The 24,889-nt window shown below is 63.1% G+C and overlaps 1 protein-coding gene across 3 annotated transcripts in view; it reads left to right on the top strand.

The window, feature by feature from the left end:
* The first annotated feature begins 1,002 nt into the window (after nucleotides 1–1,002).
* Nucleotides 1,003–24,889, top strand: part of WNT7B (Wnt family member 7B) — a 53,042-nt gene continuing 29,155 nt past the window's right edge. For 2 of the 3 annotated variants that reach the window (XM_032644128.1, XM_032644126.1), the window contains exon 1: nucleotides 1,003–1,194. In XM_032644128.1, the coding sequence (XP_032500019.1) occupies nucleotides 1,124–1,194 (71 nt within the window). In that variant the 5' untranslated portion in view covers nucleotides 1,003–1,123. Of the gene's footprint in view, nucleotides 1,195–5,913; nucleotides 5,997–24,889 lie in introns of those variants that run through there. The other variant, XM_032644127.1, reaches the window with a different exon arrangement.

The raw sequence follows: 24,889 nt of genomic DNA on the forward strand, positions 1-24,889 counted from the left end.
AGCCTGCCACACAGCCAGGGAAGCCCCTGTAACCTCCTCCTATCCCTCGCCATCACGGTGCTGAGCCAGACAGCTTCTGTAGGAGGTCGTCTGAGCCACCGCCCCGCATCTGTCTGTCCCTTCCCTGTCCCTGCTTTGAGTAAGCGCCACGGGCAGCGGTAGTGACAGGTGTCGGGGGACCCTGGGCGCTGGAGGAGGGTCTGATCGAGCCCTGCGGCCTTGGCAGAGGTGCCTGGGCTAAGGGTGTGGCCCTGGTGGACCCCGTGTGGATAATTGCTGGGGGTAGGGTAAGCGTGCCCAGAACGGCAACGGGGGCGGGTGGGTGGTCTCTCCCTCCCCCACTAGAAACTGGAAGCCCAGTGGCTACCACAGCTTGAATCGGCCATTCCCCCCGGCCCCCCACCCTGGCGGGCGCAGAGGAGCGACCGGCCCCTCCGCAGGTGTCCCTTCGGGGCCGCACCCTCCCCCGCGCGGCCCCCCTCCCCGCGCACCCAACCCCTTTCCTCCCTCCCAGTCCTGGCCGGGCGATCGGAAGAGAGCCGGCCTGGGGAGGGGGTTCCGGGGGATAGATGCGTTTGTGTGTCACGGGGGAGGGAGGAGAAAAGGGAGGGGAGAGCCCGCGAGCGAGGGCGAGAGAGCGCGCGGCGAGCGAGGAGGGCGGGCGGGAGGCGGATCCTCCTACCTGGGGCGCGCTCGCACGCTCGCAGCTCGCTCGCCGGGGCCGCGAGTCACCTGCGGAGGCCGACAAGTGCGGACACATTGGCCGCCGCAGCCCTCGGCGAGGCGCGCACGGCCCCAGGCGCCTGCGCCCAGTGGAGGCAGCGCCCGCCCGCCGCGCTCGGGCCTCGGCCCCGCCGGCCCTCGTGGGGCCCCGCGGTCACACAGTCCGGCTCCGAAGTTGCGGCCCCCGGCCCAGGTCACTCCCCCAGGCGCACGCGGCGGCGGCGGCCCGGGCTCACCATGGTGGCAGCGCGCTCCGAGTGCCCGCGCGTCGCCGGCCGCCGGAGCCGCAGCGCCGGCTGAGAGCTGTCCACCGAAGCCCCCAACTCCTGCCCGTTCCTCGCCCGGCCCGCGCGTCCCCTCCGCCCGCCGCTGTCTATGGCGCAGCCCCCCTCCCTGGATCATGCACAGAAACTTTCGCAAGTGGATTTTCTACGTGTTTCTCTGCTTTGGCGTTCTCTACGTGAAGCTCGGGTGAGTAGCCCCGTGGTCGGGTCCGGTGCCCGGGATCGGAGCAGCCAAGGGGAGCCGCTTCCAGGGTGTCCCCCAGGGGACGTGGGGACCGGAAGGGGGCACGGGCAGCTCTCGGGGATCCGGGGCTGGCCTGCGCGTTGGACGCTCGCCCCGGCCCTGCAGAGACGCAGCCGAGCCCTTTGAGCTGCGGGTATGCCCGAGGGGCGCCCAGCCCAGGGTTGGAGGAGGGAGAGGAGGACGCGCGGGCGGCCAGGCTTGCTGGTAGCGGCGAGCGTGCCCGGCGCGTACTTTCACCTGTTTGGGCTCCAGGCCCCGGGGGTGGGACGCGCCTTCCCTCCCCCGGGCTGCGCTGGGCGCCGAGCCCGGGCCGAGCGCTCGCCGCCTGGAGGGCGCGCCGGGGCGGGGGGCGGGGGGCTTCGGGCGGCCGAGGGCCCCGGGTGGGCGGGGGGCGCGCACCCCGGCAGCGGGCGCGCCGGCCTGGGCACCCGCCACGGCCCTTCGTCTCTATCCATCACCCGGACGTGTTGAAATTACCTTGACAACTCGTCCGGCTGGCTCGGGAGGGGCCGCGCGGGCGGCCCGGCCGCTTCGGGCTCGGTCCGGGCCCCGCGCCCCCGCCCGCCCGGGGCCCTCGGCCGGGCCCCCTCTCGCCGCGCTCCCCCTCGCGCGGCCCGGCGGGCGGGCGGGCTCCCGGCGGGCCGCGCTCGCTGCTTGAGGCAGTAGCTGCCCCGAGTCGTATTTCCACATTCCTGAACCCAGCCGAGTCCTTACCTGTTGAGCTGCGATCTCCTTTAGACAGAATCTGTCTCGGCCTCGCTCGAAGCGGGGGTGGGCGGGCAGTGTGACCGTGAGGGGGGGGGCGCGGTCCGCCAAGCCCGGGGGGCCCACGGCTCCGCGCCCCGACGCGCTCTGCGCGCCTACTGTGCGCCGCCAAGGGTGGGCGGCGGGGGGGGGGGGGGGCGGGCGGGGAAGGCAGGCCCGGTCCCGGCCGCGGGCAAAGCCGGTGAACAGCCCCGAGGGAGGACCGGCGCCGGTGCCGCCGGCCGAGCCGCGGCCTCCCAGGCGGAGAGGTAGAAGCAGACCCGAGAGTAATTTCATCCGTTGCCTCTCCATCCAGCGCCTCCTCCGCCATTTTACAGGTGGAGAAACTGAGGCCCAGGGCCGGCAGGGACTGAGGCCAGCGGCCGCACAGGCAGGGCTGGAAGCTCCCTGTCCCAGCCTCAGCTCTGCAGGCCTGGGCGGGCGTGTCTGCGGCTGCTGGTGGCACTGTCTATTGTGGGTCTGTTGTAGGCTGCGTCCCTGGGTGTGTGTTTACCAGAGGTAAGGGTGCAGTCAGTGTTGAGTCTGCTGGGGGGTGGGGGTGGGGAGGGAGGCCCTGTTTTCCGGACCCTCCAGGAGCCCCTGCGGGTACTCCCCCTGGGCCCCCTAATGTAATAGGCACCCCCTAATGAGGCTTGCCTCGTGTTGCCCGGTTCTCAGCACTGAGGCCTCGCCGCCTTCTGGCAGCTGTGGAGGTGAGTGCCTTCACTCTTCCCGTTTTAAGGACTAGGAAGCGATGCGACAAGGGAGGCCAAGTCACTGTGCACGAGGGTAAGCTGGGCCGTCCGCTTCTGACTGCTCTGCCTAACACCAGCCCCTCAGCAGGAGTCCTCTGCAAGCACCCCTTCCCTCGGCTGCAGGAAGAACTCTAGGGATCCACCCCCACCTCCCCAGCCCGGGACTGTGGAAGGAGCTGAAGGCGGTGCCCGGCCTGGGCTCCCAGGACTGGGGCCAGGGCTCGAGGCGGACGTCAGCTCGGGCAGGTTCCCCCTCGCCTATCCTTCCAGAACCTCCTCGTTCCGCTCTGTAAATGGGACCGCAGCTCTGGGCATTCTCAACAGGGTGGTGGCCAGTGTCCGAGTAGAGAGAACCCAGTGAGTGAGACCCAGCCTGTGTGCCCAGGCACCTGTGCCAGCCTCTCTGGGAGCGCGTGAGACAGCGAACCAGAGCTCGCTGAGCCTTTCTGTCCTCTGCCCCACCAAGGAGCCCTGGAGGGGGGACTCCTCCCCCGGCGTGCCCCCTAAAACATATATTCTCCCAGTCCTGGGGGAGAGAAGATGTGACCTCCAAACACCCCTGTGGAATTACATCCAGGAAAGCCAGAGAGTCAGCCTGGGACCTGCCAAAGAGAGGGAAGGGGAGGGGAGGGGAGGGGAGGGGACTCAGGGGACTCAGCCCCTGTCACCACCACATTGGTGGTGCCTGTACTGGAGTGAAGGGGCCTGCTTTCTTTGCAAGCCGTCTTGGCTACACAAGGTGGGGAGAAGGGGCAGCTGGGCCAGATGTGACCTAAGGGGTTAAATGACTTGGACAATGACTTGGGCTCGTCCGCCTCGAGCCCTGGCCCCAGTCCTGGGAGCCCAGGCCGGGCACCGCCTTCAGCTCCTTCCACAGTCCCGGGCTGGGGAGGTGGGGGTGGATCCCTAGAGTTCTTCCTGCAGCCGAGGGAAGGGGTGCTTGCAGAGGACTCCTGCTGAGGGGCTGGTGTTAGGCAGAGCAGTCAGAAGCGGACGGCCCAGCTTACCCTCGTGCACAGTGACTTGGCCTCCCTTGTCGCATCGCTTCAAAACGCACAGCTTTGAGGAGGCACAGTGCCTAAGGACAAGGCTCAGGGATCCAACCTCCCCCTCACTCCTCACTGGGTGGCTTTGGGCGAGCTCTTCAACTTCCCAGCCCACCTTCCCTCATCTGAAAAATGGGGTAGCAGTAGCACCTTCTCCACTGGCTGCTGGGAAGGTTAACCCTGAGGGCCTTTGATCTGGGGGCGTCCCAGTAAAGTCGACCTTTTCTTATTGGTAATGATATCACAGCCGCGGCAGGCACCTGGGGACTCCTCCAGACAGTGTGTTCCAGGGCCCTGACGAATCCCAGGAGATGGGATTTTAGGATCATGAAAGTTCCAAGGAAATATCTTGAGATTGTATGTATTGGGGGACTCTTCCGTGCTCACAGCCCCCTCCCCCCGCCCGTACCCCCATGATTATGAACGTTCAGGAGCAGCTTCCCTCACCCCCATGTCTACACGTGCAGCCCCCATACACACATGCCCCTCAGCCCGGGTGCCGGTGCAGATGTGCCGCCTCTGGGGGAGCCCCTGGGCCGGCAGGAACGGAGAACTCAGCCCTTGAAACCTTTTTGCGTATCGGGGCTTCAAGAGCAGATGCACCTTGGATTGGGGCGGTTTCAAAACGCACAGCTTTGAGGAGGCACAGTTCCTCACTTTGGAACTGAGCAGCCTCCAAGCTGCAGCCCTGGAGGAGGCCGAGCCGGGGCCGCGAGGAACCATCTGGAGTCTGGGTACCCTCTGCGCACTGGAGCTGGGGTCAGGAAGCCTCCGGATGAGCCTTGCTCCATGACCGCCTCCTGCTCTTGGGGTTCAGGAGAGGCAGAAGGGCCCAGAGGGGTGAAGGTAGGGGAGGCGGCCCCCCCTCCTCCTGGATGCTGGGGACTAGGAGCCAGGAAGTCCACTCCCTCAGGGGCCCCTGGCCATATTGCACAGACCTCTCCCGTCTTGTCACCTTCCCTCTTTGTGCCTTCACTCCTGCTTAAGGGATCTACACTGCATCTAGAGAGACATTCATATGTAGCCTGGCTTGGCGGACAATAGGAGGTGGGACTCAAAGCCTTGTGCTTTGGGCTTTAAAAAGATCACTGGAAGGAGGATTGTTCAGAGAAGTGTGTTCTTGTGGGTGTGCTCTGCCCCACACCTATCCCAGCCAACCCCTCAGAGGAGAGTAGAAGAAGTGAGGTGGGGGAAGCCAGAGTTGGGGGCCTCTATGCACTTGTTGGGGGGTCTCCAACAAGTGCGCAGCCTGTCCAAAGAGACTCAGAGGCAGGACCCTGCAGAGACGCCGGCGTGCTGGTGCACTGCTGAGCCCTACCACGCCGGGCCTGGTTGGCCATGGCAGTGAGTGCATGCGACCCACAGCCAGTGTCACCAAACCCAGGGGCGCACGCAGGCAGAGGCGCAGCGAACACAGTGCATTTGGGCGCACACACCTGCGGGCTCACAGACGCGCCCACGCTCCCGCAGTCACGCGCAGACACATGCAGGCACGTGCACGCACACAGAAGCACACATTGCGGAGCACAACACCCAGGAGGAGCGCACGCCCCCGCGTGGTTCTCCCGCGGTGCCTCCCCCCAGGTGCACCCTGCAGAGCGGGCCAGAGCGGTGTGGCTGGTTGAAGTTGGTGGTTGGGGGGATTGTCCGAGCCAAGGCGGTTTGGGCAAGCCCTGGAGGCGGCTCCCGCCGCACGCTCCGGTCAGCCTCCCCTTTAAAAAACCCGCCCGCGGAGGAGGCGGATGTAGGGGTGGCCCGTCCAATGGCAGCCGCGCGCCTCAGGAGACTTGAAGACGTGAGCCAGAGCGAGCGACAGAGCTGGTTCCGACCGATCGACGGACGGAGGGCCAGACGGCGGCCGAGGCGCACTCGCTGCCCACTGCCCGCTCGCCTCCCGGCACTCCAGCCCCAGCGCCCGCCGCAGCCCCAGCCCCAGCGAGATGCGCGGCCCTGGAGGCGGGGCACGGGCGACCGCTGCGCCGGGGCCCGCGCGCTCGGGTCCCTAGCGCCGCGTTCCGCCGCCCTACCTTGGGAGGGCCGCGGAGACCCCGGCCTCAGCTGGCCCACGCGCTCTGCCCGCGGGGCCTGCGCAGCCCCGCCAGGAGCGCCGGACCATCATGCTCCTGCTGTCGCCGCGCAGCGCGCTCCTCTCCGTCTATTGCCCGCAGATCTTTCTCATCCTGTCCAGCGGCAGCTACCTGTGAGTGCCGCGGGTCACACGCGGGGTGGGCGGGTGAGGGGCACCCCTCCCTGGGCTCCAGCACTGGAACTGGGCGAGCAGGGAACGCGGCAGTGGCGCCGGGTGCCCGGCGCGCGCGGGAGCGGGGGTACTGTGGGTCTTCCAGCCGGCCCAGGCCGCCGAAGTTGAGCAGTTGGGGGGCGGCTGAGGCAGTGAGAAGCTCTGGCCTTGAGGTCAGGGAAAGGGTGGCCCGCTGGAGGCCTGACGGCGCCGGTAGACCTGGCTGCGCGCACGGCGTGCGCGAGGGCCGGAGGGCGCGCGGGTAGCGCGGAGATACCCTGCGCCGCCCAGCCGAATCCTGGACCAACGGGATCCCCCTCCCTATATAAATACACGCGGCCGCACGGCCGTGCCACACTCGAGAGAGCCGAACGCACACATCCGCTCCCCCGCGTACACACTGGCACACACGTGCACGCCGCGTCCCACCAGACAGCACCCAAGCTGTCCTCCGAGGTTGCCGTGGTTTCGCGCGGCTTCTCGCCGCGCGGAGCGGCCCGACCCTCGCCGCGGCCGACTCCTCGTCCGGGGCGAGGGGGGCGCGCAGTGAGCGCGTGCGGCCGGCCAAGGCAGTGCGAGGAGCGTGGGGCGCGGGTGCGTCGGGCCGGGCAGCGCCCACCGGGCTCCGGGAAGCTCCCGGCAGGGCCCGTCCGGGCCCAGGGAGCCGAGGGGCGCGTCGGCGCAGCGGTGGCTTCGCCGGATTCCTAATGGGACGCATATGCTCTGGCCTCCGATTTAAGAAGACGTTTGATTTATGGAACCGCCGTTTGGGGGAATTTAAGCTGGATGCTACTGATTAAACCTCAGAGCCAGTTCTCCCCCTCTTGTCTCCTCCCCTCCCCCTCCCCCTCCTTTACACGCGGGCCACGTCCGGGGTCGCCTAACGCGGCCAGAGGGGGCAGCCGCTGCCTTCCCGCTCCCCGCGCCACCCCCTCCCCCCCGCGCGGCCGCAGTCCTAATAAATCGCCGCGCCCCCGCCCCCTTTTAATAGAGGCGCAGCCAGTTTCTCCTCCAGCTCCTAGGAAATTACTATCCTACCAGTTTTCCTTCTATAAATAGTCGCGCATCTTGAAACAAAAGTTCGCAACCGCAGCCAGATGCTGCAAGGCCCGCGGTTTCCCGGGCTGTGGGACATAATTACAAGGTCCGGGCGCAGAGAGCGCTCCAGGCCCGGCGGGCAGCCCCGGCTGCGGAGGCATCGCCTGGATTTGGGTGGTGGGGGGGGAGGCAGGCCGCCCAGGGCAGGGCTCCGAGCCGGGTGGGGAACGCCTGATCATTGGGGACTCAGACTTGCGAAGTGCCAGGCCAGAAAGTCCTGCTGTGGCGTTCCTCCTGGGATCTGGATCGACTCAGGAGGTCTTGAAATCTCAAGCCTCTGGTTCTCAGAGGTCGGGGGTGGAGATCCAGAAGTCTCCCCCTCCCAGAATCCCCAGCATGTCAATCTTAAGCCTTGCTAGGGAATCGGTAGCTACTCTGCTTAAGAAATCGCTTTCGGAGCCAGCTGGCTGAGGTCTGGCGTTAACGGGGAGGTGTCCAGGGGTGGGAAACCAGGAGTCCTCCCCGGGTGGTTTGGAGTAAGAATCTGGGACGAGGAGGTGGGCTCGGGGCTCAGGAGCTGGTGAGAGTGGGATGCCGGGGCAGCAGCTGAGGGGCTCTGGGGCAGGTGATGGCCAGTACACCTCCACAGACCCTAAGTTTTCCTTTGGGGGTTGGCACCCCAAATCCAGGCCTGCCGTGACTACCATCTGTGCCCACAGAGGCTCGCTCCTCGAGTGTGCACTGCCAGCTTTGTTGGCAGAAATTCTCCTAAGGCAACAGCTTCCCCGAACGTTCCTGGACCGGTGCTGGGGTCTGGAGTGTGTGTGTGTGTGTGCGGGGAGGGCAGGAAGGCAGACTCTGCCCCCTGCCCCGCCATCAGCAACCCCTGCCCCAGCGTCAGTCCAGCCTGACCTTCAGCCCCAGTGGGAAGAAAGTGCTGAGGCCAGCCTTTCCTGAGCAGAAACTAACACCAGCGTTCCCGAGAGGGAGCGAGGGAGGCTCCGGCATCGCTGGGCTTCCCCCCACTGTTGGTGGGCATAGGGCTGACTAGGGTTAGGCTTAGGTGTGTAAGATGCCATGGGTGGAAGCAGGTCCTCAGTGGTGCAAATGAATGTGAGTGTGGAGAGAAGACCCTGTGGGCCGCCTATGAGCTGAGGCCTGAATGCAGGTGAGGCAGCCGTGCAAAGTGCTTCAGTCACAGTTGGGGGTCAGTGGTAAAGCCCATCTCAGTAGCCTTCTCTGAATGCTCCCAAAGCTTGGCCCTGGGGATCTGAGGATGCCAGAGGCAGGAGGGGGCCCTGGGCAGAGGCTTCTTTCTGCCCCAGAGAACTTTCCAGAAGGCATCCATTGCTGGGATCACAAACACTGGCGGACAATTGATCCTGCCCCTTTCATCTGGGCTGCTCTCCCGGCTCCGCATCCCGGGCTGTGGTCCGTGCACAGCGAATCCCAGATGCATGCCTGGGCCGCTGCCACTGATCTGGTCGGACGGGTGTGCTGGCCTGGAAGAGCCCCGAGCCCCTGCCGGACTCTGAGCTTGGCCTGGCTGGCCATCCGAGGCAGCTCCGGCCAGCGCGGCTCTCCACTGTTGTCAGAGCTGGCGCTCTCAGGGCCAGTGAGGATCAGCAAGGGCCTGAGGGAGGGCAGGTGGGGGGCTGCAGGCCGAGGGGAGGGCCTGCGGTGCCGGCTCGGTGGGTCTGGGGGCCAGGCTCAGGCCTCGTGCCAGGACCAGGCTGACCTACTGTCCTGGGCAGGTCCCTTCCGGTTTCGGCCGCCCTCTCCCAGACGTGGGGCTGGCTGCAGTGATCCCCCCAGATCTTCCGGTACGAGTTTCTCATGGTGACCGCCACTCTGGGGACCAGAGTGAGTCATGGTGACGGGGCAGTTACTCACCGACCACCTGGCCGTGGGGGTGAGGGCGCTCACCACTGCCCTGCCAAGGCTGGGCCTCTTCCCGGCTCTGCCGCTGTGGCTTTACTGGTGGTGCCAACCGCAGTTCCAGAAGCCCTGTGGACGTGACCCTGGAAGGGGGCTGCTGAATCAGGCCCACTCCCATGGTATCGCAGCCTACGTGGGGTCAGAATGGGGCCACCGGCTCAGGCGGGGACAGGTTGCCCTGGGGAGGAGCAGCTCCTGGCCTAGGAGACTGTGCGTGTCCCGGTACGGGAGGAATTCTGCTGTGTGGCCTCGAGCAGGTCCACGGGCCTCTCTGGGCCTCAGTATGCTTGCCGTCGGTCACTTGGAAATGAAGATCCTTCCAGCACAGGCTCAGGTCAGGCCCATACGCCACTGGGATTCAGAAGCACGTGTGGCTCTGTGGAGGGGTGTGCACACGGGTGAGCCGAGCTGGGGAACCTGACAAAATCTCAACCCCCAAGGGACCCCCAGCTCAAGATATACGAATAGAACTGCTCTGATCACAGAGAACTTCGAGACATCGTTGACGTGTGAGTGAGTCTCGTCAGCCACTAGTTAAAGGGGGAAGTGGTGCATTTGGGACATGACTCCTTCGACTTTCTGTGTGTGGGGCGGGAGGGTCAGGAGGGGAAGGTGGGTCCCCCCATGCTTCCTCCCAGGGCTGCGTTAGGTCCTGCAGCTATGTATTGCGGCCCGCAGGAGAAGGGGCCATTTTCTAACCACGTTTCCCTTTGGTCCTTGTGAAGCCAAGGGGCCTGATGGTGACACAGACACCAGGTTCACTGATCATCATTCCTCCTCTTACTGCCTGGGTACATCCCGTAACCTCAGCTGTGTCCTCCGTACAGTGGGGGCCATGGGAACAGTAACCTAGAGGGGGTGTGAGACTTCAACAGGCAAATGCTGAGATGAGCTCTGCTGGTTGCCTGGTATACAGTAAGTGCTCAGAAGATGGGGTCGTTCTCAGCTATTAGGAGCAGGGAGGCTGGCCACCCGTGACAGAGGGAGGCCCTGTGTCTGTGCTTGTTCAGTAGAGAGTAATGAACTCTCTAGGGGATCTTGGAGGGCTTCCCAGAGGAGGTGACACTTAGGGTTTTGAAGGATGGATAGGAGTTGCCCAGACTAAACAGGAGCACAACAGAGACTCTTAGAAGAAGGAACGGTACTCACTGGCAAGCACATCCACCCAGGGTTCCTCTCCAGGGAGCCTTTTGGCATCTTATTGAGGTGGGCAGACAAGAATGTCAGGGTCCAGGAGAGAGGCCCTTTCCTGAGGTCACCTCTGGGTAACAGCCCTCCCGGCTCTGGTCCAATAGCGAGAGGAGTCCCGGGATCTCTGGGGCCTCCGGGGTGGTACAGGCAGCTGTTGGAGGTGCCCTGGAGAGGGGAGGTCACCACGAAGGGGGGTGATTTTTGATTTTTGACGCCCTGACTGCACACTGTTTCATTGGGCTTCTCTGGGCACACCACGGACACAGGTCTGGCAAGTTGCACTCCTTGCCTCTGCCCTCCCCACACACTTATGTCCCCCCGAGCCTCATGCCAGCCTTGGGGAGCAGGGGGCCAGGGCTGCTCAGCCTGCGGGGAGCCCAGAACTGGGCTGGGGACCTGGACCAATGCCATGGTCCGACTGCCCTGGAAGGACCCTGCGGGTGGTGGCAGACGAGGGGGTGAGGTGGGGTGGAGGCCTTGGGTGTGGGGATGCAGACCCTCTGTCAGCTCAGGATTTGGGGTACCCAGAACAGGCCCCTCCATGTGGCCTGTGGCCAGCCCCCTAACCTCCTGGGGCCTCGCTCCTCCTGGGGCAGATGGAGGGGCTTCAGCTGGCTCCCTGAGGCCTCCATGTTGCATGGTCCTGGGTCCAGCTCAGACACAGCTCACCTCCCCCCCGCCCCAACTCCCCCAGCAAGGGGACAGGAGGCCGGCGCCCTCCCTTGTCAGATGAAACCCCGGCCCAGGGCTCCCTCAGCCTGATGAAAGGGTCATTGTGTGGTGCGGGCCGCCGGCTGGCCAAGGACAAAACCACCATTTGTCCTCCTTCCCTGGCTCAGGGCAGGGGCCTCCCCTTGGGCCAGCCGGTGGGGTGGGGGTGGGCACAGGTGCGCTCCTCTTCCCTTTCTCCATCTTCCCGGTCTCCATCACAGAGCTGCTCCGCCTGCCCAGGCCCCCTCCCGGTCCTGCTTCCCACCCAGGGCATCCTCATCCTCTGGACCAGCCCCTTTATTGGCAGGGAGGCAGTGAGCTCTCCAGCCCTGGAGGCATACAAGCAGATGTAGGAGTGAGGGCTCGGGATGATGGGGAAAGGCCTTGCCTGGAAGGAAGCCAGAACTCCTGGTCCCCTGTGTAAGGCAGCCATGTGGTGTGGATGGCCTGCTCCGTGGATGGAGATGCTGAGGCCCTGGGCAGGTCATCCCACAGCCTCAGCAGCGGAACACAGAGCAGGGCTTGGACCCCTGCCCACTGATGCCTCTCCCAGTTTCGGGCCGGAGCAGGTGGCCTCTGAGGCACTGGGGATGCCAGAAGGGCTTGATCTGAGGCTGTGAGTAGAAGACACTAAAATTCTGCAGCCCCCAGGTAGACACTGTTGCCGCAGACCCTAAAGCCTGCCGGCTGCCTGGAGCGGGACCGAGGGGGTACTCCACCCTGCCCAGCAAGCAGCTCCCTGGCATCAGCTGTGGTCTAGAAGAGCCCAAGTCAGCAGCCCCTGGCAGTCCCACCCCAGTGACACCTGTGGGCCTCCATCCCTTTCTGGAACCACCCCCCATGGCCATCCCTGCTCCCGACCTTTCTCCACGTGCCTCCCAGGCCAGAGGTATTCCTTGTGCTAGAAAGCCCTGCTGCCATGTCCAGCTGGAGCTATGAAGGAGCAGGCCCCTGGCAGGAGCCTTTGGAAGGGTTGGTGGTGGCTGGGTTCACCCTCCCTGTAGCATGTGGCAGTGCTGCCAGGGTGCCAAGGGCCAGGGTGTCGAGGGATCCAGAGCTGAGACTTAGGCCTTCACCGTCCCAAACTGCAAAAGCCTTTCGAATAGGAATTCCTCCAGAACATACTACCTGCCCCCTGGGCCCCTGACTGGGGACACAGGGCTTTGCATTCCACTTCTGCGGGACCAGGCCTCCCTGGAAAGGCTTTCTCTCATGGAGTGGATGTGTGCAGACATCTGGGGTCTGCTTTGAATCTGCTCCCTCCCAGGCTGCCAGAAAAGGGGAGCTAAGCAAGGGCCTCCCACTTGGGAGGAGCGTGAAGGTCAGAGCACCGAATAACCCTCTGGGTCGTGCTCAACAGGGCTGAGCCCAGATTCGAACCCGGATCTGCCTGACCCTTAGGCCTGTGCTGCGGCTCATGGCGCTCTGCTGATGCAGGTTTCCTGCCTTGAGCAAACTCCACTGCTTCTAATTCGCTGCCTGTAACCTCACATGGGTGGAGAAACCAACTAACCCAGCTGGTTAGAATTGTCCGTCGACCAGGAGTCATGAGCCTCCGACTCTCAAGCTCAGGGGCTGCCTCCACATTTGGATTTGGGGCCAGAGGGACAGCTTTCCTGGTAGATGCGGGGGAGCCGAGGAGCTCTCAGATTCCTGCCCTGGGTCCCTCCCTGCCATGGGCCCTGACCTTTTTCCTCTGAGACCGGCTTGAGCAGAGAGGAGGTGGCCCCAGCTGGCCAGCTGGTGACCTCTGCCGGGTCAGCATGTGTATGGTGCCTTGTGCCATAGACTTGAGGAAACCTTGTGGGCAACCCTCCCCTTTCTTGGACCTCAGTTTCTCCATCCGGGTGATAAGCCTCGGTGCTCAGGGGCCTTCCTCTCCCCTCCTGACCTCCCGCCCGTCCTCCCCAGCAGTCCCAGCTTGCTCTCCACACCAGCAGCACCCACTGCAGCCCCTGTGCCAGGGGAATGAGACTGGCCATGTGTGCAGGTGGAGTTGGGAAGCCCGCTACCTTCCCCACGATTATGCAAAGCCCTGTGGTACCCGCAGCGGGAACAGTAGTCCATGTGCAGTGAGGGTAGACCAGGGAAAACCTCTCACAGAAGGTGACCTCTGAACTGGGTCCTAAAGAATGTGCCGGAGAGAAGGAGGGTGGCGTTGCTGGCTGCAGCGGTGGCAGCGGGATGGCGGGGATGGTGGGGTTGGGGCTGGGGGGACGGGGAGTGGTGGCGGCTGGTTAGAGTGGGGTGCGCAGTGGGAGGTGAGGTCGGAGTGTTGGCAGGGCAGCTGCCCCGGGCCTGGGGAGCTGCGGGGCTGGGATTGGCAGCTTCATCCAGAGCTAAGGAAAGCCCCCGGGCTCAGGGTGGACGACAGGGGAGAGGGGAGGAGGCTGGTCCCGCCGGCCTCAGACGCAGGGGGTGCTGAGGGGAGGGGGCGGATTTCCCCGGCGGGATCTGCAGGGCTGATGGGAGGCCGAGTGTGGGAGGGGAGCCCTGTCAGCACCCAGGCTCGGAGAGGCCAGGCCTGCGGTTGTGGGATTGACCGCTGCCCCCTCCCCCAGCGCCCAGCACAGCACTCGGCTCTCAGTTGGTTCCCAGTAAACACATGTTGGCTGGTCAGATGGCTGCTTGTGTGTCTGGGGCTCAGCGAGGCCCGCTGACCTGGTCAGGGCCCACTGCCCAGTGGTGGCAGAGGCCTCCAGGTCCCAGGTGTGTTGGCGCAGGTGGACACGGGGTGGTCTGGGTGCCAGGATGACTGCCAGGATCCCGACTCCCACCTTTCCCGGGTGAGTGGCTGCGAGTGCTGGGAATTTCCAGGTACAGCTGACATGCCCCCTCCGGCAGCAGCCGGATCCATCACCTTGCTGTCCCCATCTTCCCGGGCCTGCCTGTCCTGTGTCCTGTGCCCCGTCTGCCTGGGTTGGGCCCTGCATCAGGCTAAAGTGCCGGCCTGGTGGCCCCAATGGACCGAGCCCCTGGCAGTGCCCTGGCGGCGTCACCCCTCATGGTGGCACTGCCCCGGCGGTGGAGCATGGTGTCCAGCATGCCCAGGTTCCCAGGGCAGCCCTCCTGAGTCTCAGGTCCATGAGATAGGCTGGGATGCCAGGCGCCGGGCCGTCGGGGTGCTCAAGGAGCGTGCAGGGGGTGACGGGGCAGGAGCCCAGGGCTGGCCGTGAGGCTGGTGCCGTGGCGCACCGGACAGGGAATCGCAGCCTTGGGCTCTGGTCACTCACCCTGTCCGTAGTAGTTCGGAGCACACAGGGATTCTGGGTTCATCACCCAGGGCGCGGGGGGCCCCGGAGACACTGGCCTGGAAACGCCACATTGGGGCTGTGTGGCCAGGCAGGGCTTCACTCCAGGCCGCAGCTCCTGGAGCTGTGTAAGGCGTGGAACCTTCCCCCTGCACGCCCCCCCTACCCCGGGCCCTTCTTTATTTCCTTCTGTGTAGCTCCAGGAGTGAGGCGGGGTCCGAGCGCTGATGACTCCATGGCCTAGGGAAGTCCTCGATGTCTAGCTTCCGCCTGGGGAGTGGGCGTCGGAGGGGAGCCTCTGGCTGACCCTCTGGGTCATATGCTCGCCTCCCATCCTGTCCCAGAGAGGAGCGGAGAGCAAGGGTTTGCAGTCAAGTCTGAGCGTAACCCAGAGCCCACTCCTGACCTTCCTTCTGCGGTTGGGACTCCTGTGGGGGTTGAGGGAGGGGGGAAAAGGGGAGGCAGGCGGATGGCAGGGCCGTGGGCGGATGCTGAGGAGACAGACAGGGCCTGGGGCAGAGCCGGAGGCGGGAAGAAAGGCTGCAGAGCCCCGTCCTGCTCTGGGCTCTGATACCAAATACCTGCCAGGTGGCTGGGGACAAGGTACTGCCCCTCTCCTTTGACCGGGGGCTGGCAGTGGAAGGCAAGGGTGGTGCTCAGGACCCCGGGCCACCTGGGCCAAGCCCTGGGGCCCCCTGAGCTCGGGGAGGTGTTCTAGCCCCAGGAAGCGCTCACCGATCGTTCAGGTCATCACAGCCAGGCTGAAGGGTCGGGGGGGGGGGGGCGTGAGGAGGGGGCTCCTCCTGGGGAGGGTGGACACCCATCCCAAAAGGCATCCAAGCTGAGGCACTTGGCTGGGCAGGCCCCGGGGGCCCAGGAATTCTTGGAGGGGGCCCCAGCTTCGGTGGGAGCAGAGGGCAGGGCTGTGGGACGGGGGAGAGCCTGGAGGGGCTGGGCTCACTCACACTCACACTCCACTCTGAGGTGCTGAGGGGCCCAGGCAGGGTCTCACCCTCATCTGTTCCTGGGAGAGGGACCCTCCAGGATGCCTGCCCGAGGCTTAGTGCCAGGGCAGGGACTCAGCCCTGCAGTCTGCACAGAGGGGATGGCTCGCTTCCCACTGTCCACAGGGGCTTGTCCCCCAGACCCGCTGCTCACACCAGGTCCGCGGTGGTCGGGAAGGCCGAAGTGCTGGCCAAGCCACTAGGCGCCGAGACTCCCAGCCTGGCCATGGGCCAGTGGGGCCTGCCAGCCTCCTCCCACCTGTTCCGCCCGCCTGTCCGTCCATCCGTCTGTCCTGAGGTTTCAGACTGGCATCCTGGTCATCCAGGCCCGCAGGCGCCCCCGCGTCCGACAGATCTGGGGCATCGGGGCCAAGGCCAAGGCCCAGGCCAGGGGTCTCATCCTTGCTCGAGCCTCAGTTCACTGTGGGACCTCAGGTGCTGTGGCACCTCTGGGTATTAGTATCCCCACCTGTACCTGAAGCGAGGCAAAAGGTCAGGGGTAAGGCCTAGGGAAGGTCAGGGGTTAGGCCTAGGGAAGGTCAGGGGTTAGGCCTAGGGAAGGTCAGGGGTAAGGCGTAGGGAAGGTCAGGGGTTAGGCCTAGGGAAGGTCAGGGGTTAGGCCTAGGGAAGGTCAGGGGTTAGGCCTAGGGAAGGTCAGGGGTAAGGCCTAGGGAAGGTCAGGGGTTAGGCCTAGGGAAGGTCAGGGGTAAGGCCTAGGGAAGGTCAGGGGTTAGGCCTAGGGAAGGTCAGGGGTAAGGCCTAGGGAAGGTCAGGGGTTAGCCCTAGGGAAGGTCAGGGGTTAGGCCTAGGGAAGGTCAGGGGTTAGGCCTAGGGAAGGTCAGGGGTAAGGCCTAGGGAAGGTCAGGGGTTAGGCCTAGGGAAGGTCAGGGGTTAGGCCTAGGGGAGGTCTAGGGCACAGCAGAGGATGCAGAAGTGTGGCCTGGCCAGGCGGGTATTGCTGAATCTCAGCCCCTAAAGGCCTCCTCAGGAGCCTGGCTAGATGTAACCATGCTGGGCAGGAGGAAGGGAGAACAGAGGAGAGACCTGAGTGGGCTTCTTGGAGGAGGGGGTACCAAGCTGGGCCTTGAATTTTGCCTGGCTGCTGGAGGGGGTCAGGGTGGCCCTGGAGGGGGAATTGCTGGTCCAGTGTGGTCGGAATTCAGGAGTGTCATGATGGGCCTAAATGCCCAGCAGAGGTCTGGAAGTTTCTGAGGTCAGAGGTCAACGTCCTGAAGTTGTAGGGTCACAATGACTAGGTGAGGTTCCGATTTCACAGATTCGGCAGATGTGGGGGTGGATGGTGGTGGCCGCAGCCCTGCCCGAGACCCCCTGCCTGCCACCTGCTTTCCCTCAGGCTGCCTGGTTTCTCACCAGGGTGGGGTCCCAGGATGCCAGGCCAGGAATGCCAGCTATGTGGGGAGGGCGGGCTGGCAGCCGCCCGCTGGGGGCACGAGGGAGCAGGCGGACGCTTTGCTCTCTTCCCCGGGAACGCTGCGGGCAGCGAGCTGAGCGGAGCAGTGGCCTGGAAAGATTGCAGCGGCCAGACTCAGGTGCAGGGAGCCAGCCCGCAGGAGGCCTTGCCCACGAGCATTGGACGGATGGGTAAACTGAGGCTCCCAGAGGCCAGTGAGAGTCAGTGGCTGAGCGGCATTCGAACACAGGACCCCAACCCAGAGAACCTTCTTTAGGATACAGCTGCAGGTACCTAGATTGTCGCTTCAGCCCCTCACTCCGCAGATGGGAAACTGAGGCCAGGGCGGGCGGGGGGGCCAGCTGGGCCCCTTCCTGCCTCCAGGCCTCTCTCCAGGCTGCTCGGGACACCCTCCTCCCTGCCCAGCACCACGGAGCTCCCTGCTGGGTGTCCTCTTGAAGGCTTAGTTTCCTCATCTGTAAAGGGGGCTGGCAAGGCCCACCCTGAAGAGACCCCATGGGGATGCAGTAGGACAGGGTGGGGGACACTGCTCAGGAAGGGTGGTCTTTTTGTTTTGTTGGATTTTTTTTTTCACAAGGGTGTTGTTTTGTCTTGTCGCCCCCATAAGTGCAGGCCCTGTGACTGGGCAGGTTAGGCGACAGGTCAGAGGGTCAGGCAGGCTGCGATCAGGCCTGCCCTCTGCACAGGCTCCACTCCCCTGCATCGCCTCCAGCCACGTCCCAGGGGTTCAGCTACTTCCTGATCCAGTAGAGGGAGAAGGCATTTGCCAACAGAGGATTGATTGTGTCCGATTTTCAGATGAGAAAACTGAGTCTCAGAACAGCCTTGGAGTGGCCTTCCTGAGGTCTGGGGATGTCCCCAAGCCCCATGCTTCCCCCAAGCTGGCCTAGAACCCCGGCTGGGGAAGGAGATGTGCAGATTCAAGGCAGATCAGAGCAGGGGCAGGTGGCCTGCGTGCCACCAGGCCCTTGCACTGGCTGCATCAGCCCCCAGCCTCCCGTTCCGCTCTATCCTGATCCATCTGACAGGGGAAGGCTGAGGGGACCCTGCGGTGCCGGCTCTGGGACTGTGATGGTGGCCCAGGGGGTCTGCAGTGTGACCCCAGACTTGGAAGACATTCTTGTCCCCATTTGACAAACAGGAACACTGAGGCCAGCGTGCACCCCTGCCCCCTACTCTGCCCACGGGGCCCTGCTGGGCTCCAGAGCCGGTGGAGAGCCTCTTCCAGGCCATCTGTGGCTGTAACGTCCTGGGCCAACTTCTGCCCACCTGAGGGAGAGGCTGGCAGGGACGCAGCCTTGGGTGGGCGTGGGGGCCAGGTGCCGCCCTCCCAGGTATTTGCGGAGTTACTTCCTGGACAAGTGGACCCCGGCTCGCCTCCCTGGCTGATCGCAGATAATTAGAACATTCTTCAAATATTTTGCCGGAGGATGCCTGAGGAGGAAGAATTACAAAGCGCCCGGGCCAGGAGCGTGGGCTGGAGGAGTCCTGGGCAGCTGGGCGGCCGGGGCCAGGCCAGGGATGGGGGCCTGGAGGCAGGCTGGGGATCTGGCCATCTCGGCCCGCCTGTCCCCACCTCCATGGGGGTGGAGGTGCTTACGTCCAAGGGCAGCTCAGAGCCCGGCTGGGTGCTGGGCAATGTTGGCGATCCCCCAGCTGGTGGTGGTGGCCAGACCCTGCCCCAAATGGCATCAGGAGAAGCCTGAGGGGGTCAAGCACAGAGTCCTGGCTCCCTGGGGGTCCGGTGGGTGGGAAGACCTCTCGGAGGAGGGTCTCTGCGGTGGTGAGATCAGCAGGTCTGGGAAGAAGAACTGGAGGGTGAAGGTGCAGAGGCGGAAAGCCGAGTGTTGGAGGGTAAGAGGGAGTGGTAGGGGTGTGCCCAGGGCCGGCCTCATGACTGACAGCACCCAGGGCCAATGAGGAGCAGCCCAGGGCCGGGCCGGGAGGCCTGGCTCGGGCCCTGAAGCCATGTCCTGCTGGTACGGGGGCAGGGCGGAGGGGCAGACTGGGGGTGGGGTGGGCCGCCCCGGAGGGCAGAGGGAGCCCTGGGCTGCCGGCGGGAAGCCCTCTTTCATCACTGCTCACCTTCCCAAAGGTGATACAAGCCTCCTCCCCAGGAGGAAAGCAGGATGTCCCCCAGCGACCCCCTCCTGGCTCTCGGGGCTCTGGGAGGGGTCTGGGGTGTTGAGGCCCAGTGGGCTTAGTCATGAGGTCTGGGTTCCGGAAAGTACTTAGACCCTAGTCTCCCCCATGGAGTGCTGCCCCAGTCCTAGCCTCGGGGACATGCCCAGGATTCTGTGGTTGGTTAGGGGCAGGGGCTGCTCCAACCCAGAGCCCTGGGGATGGGTGGGCTGCATTAGAGCTGGTGTTCTGTCCAGTGAGAGGGAGCCGGGGCTCCATGCCGTGGTAGGCCGTTTGCCCTCTGCGGGGGTATCTCTATCCTGTGCTGTGGTTTGTGGAGTCCTTGTTTGGGAATTTGTAGGAGAAACGAGATGCTGAGGTGGAGGTGCCTGGCTCCTGCAGCCACATCCGTGGCCATAGTTTTAAGGCCCCGAGGACAGATCAGATGGCGCGAGGCTTCCTCTGGGCCTGAGAGGCTGTTCTGTCACGTGGACCCGGGCTGGCAATGATGCCACTTCTCTCTGGCTCTTTAAGTAGGAAGACAGGCAGATGCCAGTGGATCAGTGCCCTATCAAGGGTACTTTGGGGTGGCTTCACTCCCATCATCCCGGCACCCTGCCCACATCCTGGGGTCGAAGTGCCAGGCCCTCATCCGGAGAAACATTGTTTCTCAACAATATGTAAAGTGGGAATAAAATCTGCTCTTTATCGACCTGTAACAGTCGAAGAGAAAACGGGGTGCGCCTGGGTCCCCCGCCCCGCTGAGAGCGTGCCAGCTGCAGCGTCCTGCTGTCCACGCGAGCGGGGTCATTGTCCTGGGAGGCCCCGGCAGCTGAGTGCGAGCTGCCCTCACGCGTCCCACTGGCTGATGCGTCCGTCCGTAACTCATTCGGCAGCTCCACGGTGACCACGGAGGCTCAGCTGGGCCTGGCGCAGGCCAGGCAGACTGCACAGTGGGCAATGAGATGGGCCACCACCCTGGAGCAGCGCGCGGCCTGCGTGGGGAGGGCCTGGCTCAGGTTTGGGGGCCTCCTTCAGCAGCCCTCCTGGGAGGTTCCCCCCAGTGTAGCCTCGTGCCCCCAGGGACCGATGGGGGAGGATGGTTCTCCAGGTGGACAGGTGACCTCTCCAACTGTCTTTGAGGGTCAGGGACAGGGTGATGAGACACTGACCGGTCTGGAGCCAGGATGTATGGGTCCTGGTCCCGGCTTCCTCCCTCCTCCTCCCTCCTCCCTCCCTCCCTGAGCTACTCGGCAGGTGGCTGGACCTTCTGGGCCTTTCAGTCCTTATTCTGAGGGATAACAATAATAATTATAATTATTTTCACAACATTTGCCCCCCGTCCCGCTACTGAGGGGACCCCTGAGCCCAGAGTCCCGCACACAGTAGGTGCTCACGCCACCTTGAGTCCAACAGCATGAGAGGTTTAGGGTAGACTCCTAGCTGCTGAGGCAGGTTTGGAGGGCATTAGCTCCTGAACGAAGCAGGGGTGTCCTACACAGAGACAGGGAGGGGCAGGGTGGCTCTAATCCTGAGCATTGGTGAGACACTGGCTCCCCCATTTGACCCCTCTTGGGTCCTCAGGGTCCCCGCTTCTGTTTCCCAAGGAAGAGCCCTAAGGCTGGGCCATGGCAGGACTGGCGCTTGGCCTAGACAGGGGCCTTGGCTGGGTGGCACTGGGAAGAGGCTGCCCGTCAGGGTCTGGCCCCACTGGTGGGCCCAGCTCCTCGGGGCAGAGGACAGCTAGCAGGTGGGCAGCTCTGCCCCCTGGCCCCGAGTGCTGCCCGGGGGCAGGCTGAGAGCAGAAGGGCCCTGCCTGGGGGGGTCCCACTGATGAAGGGCTCCCTCCAATGTCACGCTCCTCAGGGTCTCCCGCGCCCACGCTTCTTATTGCCCCGGGAGCTGCTGGGTCAGCCTGCCTCTCTATTCAGGGTTCCCAGAGGCTCAGGGCCCAGTGGGGACAGGCTGGCAGCATCTGGACGGAGTCCAGGCAGAGGCAGAGGGCGGCAGGCAGGCAGGGGGCAGCCCTCAGCAGAGCCAGGCTGTGGATGCCCTTGGATCCCCGGGCCTCTGAGCCTGGGTTTGGGCTGTACTCTGGCCTAACCCAGCTCTGCCTGCAGGGGACGGGGGCCCAGCCCACAGCAGCCCCCAGGAGCATGTGCTGCAGGAGGGGTTAGCACCCCTCAAGGCCGGGCACACAAAGCATCCAGGAATGATTTTTAATGTTCACATTTTATTTATTTTTTTTTTTTTTTTTTTTTTTTTTTGCGGTACGCCGGCCTCTCACTGCTGTGGCCTCTCCCGTTGCGGAGCACAGGCTCCGGACGCGCAGGCTCCGCGGCCATGGCTCACGGGCCCAGCCGCTCCGTGGCATGTGGGATCTTCCCGGACCGGGGCACGAACCCGTGTCCCCCGCATCAGCAGGCGGACTCTCAACCACTGCGCCACTGGGGAAGCCCCACGCATTTTATTTCTTAATTGTGCTTTCTTTATTTTAATTTTTGTAAGAAAACTTGGAGTTTGTATTCTTGCCTTGCTCTGCCAGCCCTGTAAACTCTTGTATTGCAACAGTTTACTTTTTTGTCGACGTATAACTTACATAAAGTGCAGAAATCTCTAATGGGCATTTTGATGCCTTTTCACCTACATGGGCACCTGTGTAACCCCTGCCCAGCTTGAGATAGAGAACATTCGGGCCCCCAGCAGAGCAGGCTCCCCCCTGGCCCCTCCCCATCAGTGCCTCCCACCTCAGGGTGACTTCTGAGTTCTGCTTGGCCTGGAGCTTCTTTTTTTTTTTTTTAAGAAGATGTTGGGGGTAGGAGTTTATTAATTAATTAATTTATTTTTGCCGTGTTGGGTCTTCGTTCCTGTGCGAGGGCTTTCTCTAGTTGTGGCAAGCGGGGGCCACTCTTCATCGCGGTGCACGGGCCTCTCACTATCGCGGCCTCTCCTGTTGCGGAGCAGAGGCTCCAGACGCGCAGGCTCAGTAGTTGTGGCTCACGGGCCTAGTTGCTCTGTGGCATGTGGGATCCTCCCAGACCAGGGCTCGAACCCGTGTCCCCTGCATTAGCAGGCAGATTCTCAACCACTGCGCCACCAGGGAAGCCCCTGCCTGGAGCTTCTTATACGTGGTAGCATCGGTGTTCTCCCGTCTTTCACTCCACATGGTGTCTGGGGGAGTCATCCGTGAAAGCGGTTTGCATCTGGCTGGGTGAATGTACTGCAGAATCTCTCATTCTCCTGGTGATGGACACCTGGGTTGCTGTTCCCAGTTTGAGCTGGAGACCTGCGTTCATGTCCTTTGGCAGATGTAAGTGCTTACTTTTCTTGGGTGTATAGACCCTAGTGTGAAATTGCTGGGTCAGAGGGAAGAGCTGGTCCAGGAATGAACCCCTTGGTGGTGGATGCAGTGGCTGATATGAGCACCCACTGGCTTCAGAGTTGCCGGTTTAAGCATCGGTCCCCCTGATAGAAACAGCCCCCCCCACAAGGGGGCTGGATCCTGGGGGCTCAATGAATGAGGGTCAGTAATGGGGCTCCAGTCTCAGGCTGTGAGGGTTAGTTAATAATGGCCAACGTCCACGACCTCTCACCACAGGCCAGCTACGAAGTGCCATGTACTTCGACTCAAGTACCCCTCCCGGCAGCTCTGTGATGTATCATGGCTATTATTACTCCCACTTTACAGATGTAGAAACTGAGGCACAGAGAGGTTAAGAAACTTGCCTGAGGTCTCAGAGCTAGGAAAAGGCAGAGCCAGGGTTCCAAACAAGCTGGCCCGCACCAGGGCTCATGTTCCTAACCCCTCCCCGCAGAGCTGCCAGGTGGGCAGCCTGGTACCCAGCTAATGATACAGCAAAGCCCCCCGCCCCCCGCCCTTGGCCACTTCTCTGCCCATCTGTCACCTGGCAGTGGTCACCTGCCCCTCAGCCCCGCTGGAACCCCCTCGTCCTTGGGGCAGCCCCATCCACTTGGACCGCTCTGGCAGGAGAAAGACCTTCCGATTGTTCAGTGGCAGCCCCCTCCTTGCACAATGCCGGGCTCCAGCCCAGCGCCCTCTGGTCTGAGATCAGAGAGCCCTGCCCACAGCCCCCGGGGACGGGGACGAGGTGGGGGCTTCTTGTCTGCAGGGCCTGAAACCCTCCTCCTCCGAGCTCCCTTCATGGGACTGGCCCAGGCCAGGAGTGAGGAAAGTTCCAGACTTTCAGCTTTGCCCACTCCCCCTGGCATCTTGCCTGTGTCCCGAGGCCCCTCCCTGAATAGTGCAGGGAGATGAGCCCAGAGCAGAATTTTCCGTGGAAAAAGTCAGCAACTGAAACACGAGCGCCCCGCCCGGCTCCTCTGTGCTCAGGGCCACGCAGAGCCGCCCTGCCAGCCTCTCCTGGGGCACCTGGGCAGGCAGCCTCCCAGAGGGTGAGAGCTGGGCCCACCCGGTGGGACACCTTGCTGAGAGTGCCCATAGCATGTCCTCACCCCAAACTGCAGTTACCCCAGAATGCTGCCTGAGTCCCCTTCCTGTCTCCAGCAGGGCATCAGTTCTGTAGCCACCGTGTATTTTTACCCCTTTCCCACTCTGACGGTTTCCTAACGCGCCGCTCACATCTGCAGCCCCCTCCCCTCCGGGTGGAAGGAACAGTGCGGGCAGGTCTTCAGGTGTAGTGAGGCCAGGTCCTGGGGCGAGGCGGGCCAGGCCTGTTCAGGGAGGCCAGTGGTCAGACTGTGGGAGAGGGGATGGACGGGGCACCGGACCGGTTGCCAGAGCTCAACCACTGGCACCAGCAGCTGTCCAGAAACCTGCACGAATTAACGAGTGACCTGGAGGATTTTAAATGCGGGCAGGATGTAAGCTGTGTTTTTTTTTTTTTTTTTTTTTGCTGTGCGTGGGCCTCTCACTGTTGTGGCCTCTCCCGTTGTGAAGCACAGGCTCCGGACGCACAAGCTCAGCGGCCATGGCTCACGGGCCCAGCCGCTCCGCGGCATGTGGGATCCTCCCGGACCGGGGCACGAACCCGTGTCCCCTGCATCAGCAGGCAGACTCTCAACCACTGCGCCACCAGGGAAGCCCGTAAGCTGTGTTTTGAGAATGAAGAGTGGGTGTAGTTTCCCACTCCAGGCCGTCTTCTATATTATGCTCCTACTGTGTGCTGTGCTCTGAGCCACAGTGCTGTCTCCACCTGAGTTCTGGAAGCAGAGACCTGGCTGTGTGGCCTTGGGCAGGTCCCTTAGCCTCTCTGAGCTCCAGTCCGCACTCCTGTAACACGGGGATGGCAAGGCTCATCTTGCAAAGAGAGGATTGAGACACAGCGGAGGGCTGTGTTGTCCAAGGCGGGTGCTCAGAATGGGAATATTTAATATCTTTAGGTGAAAAAAATCTCCACATTCTAAGGGAGACAATGTTGAAATCATTTCTGAATTATCAACCATATCTGATTATTTTTGCTCCTGGTATACGGTGCGACTCTCTTCTCTGAAGCTTTTGTTTTACCTCCACTCTACACGCTGACATCTGGAGGACGGCTGGGGGCTCCCATCCCCCTACTGCATCAGCACCAGTTGCCTGGGAGAAGCATACAGGGTACCACCCGGGCAAGGCCCCTCTGGTCCCCTTCCACAGATCCCACCTATGGCCAGGGGTGTGGAAGTCCTGTGTACAGAGAGCATTTTTTAAAAATTAATTAATTTTATTTTTGGCTGCGTTGGGTCTTTGTTGCTGCGTGCAGGCTTTCTCTAGTTGCGGCGAGCGGGGGCTACTCTTCGTTGCGGTGCACGGGCTTCTCATTGCGGTGGCTTCTCTTGTTGCGGAGCACGGGCTCTAGGCGCGTGGGCTTCAGTAGTTGTGGCACGTGGGCTCAGTAGTTGTGGCTTGCGGGCTCTAGAGTTCAGGCTCAATAGTTGTGGCGCATGGGCTTTGTTGCTCCACGGCATGTGGGATCTTCCCGGACCAGGGATCGAACCCATGTCTCCTACATTGGCAGGAGGATTCTTAACCACTGAGCCACCAGGGAAGCCCAGAGAGCATTTTTAAAAATCGTGTTCAAAGTTCATTTAACATAAAATTTGCCACTTCACTTTCACCGTGTTAAAGTATACAATTCCGTGACATTTCATACATCTTCAATGTTGTGTAACCATCACCTCTATCTAGTTCCGTAACTTACCCATCACCCC

This window comes from Phocoena sinus, chromosome 10, assembly GCF_008692025.1.
Source record: "Phocoena sinus isolate mPhoSin1 chromosome 10, mPhoSin1.pri, whole genome shotgun sequence".
Taxonomy (NCBI): domain Eukaryota; kingdom Metazoa; phylum Chordata; class Mammalia; order Artiodactyla; family Phocoenidae; genus Phocoena; species Phocoena sinus.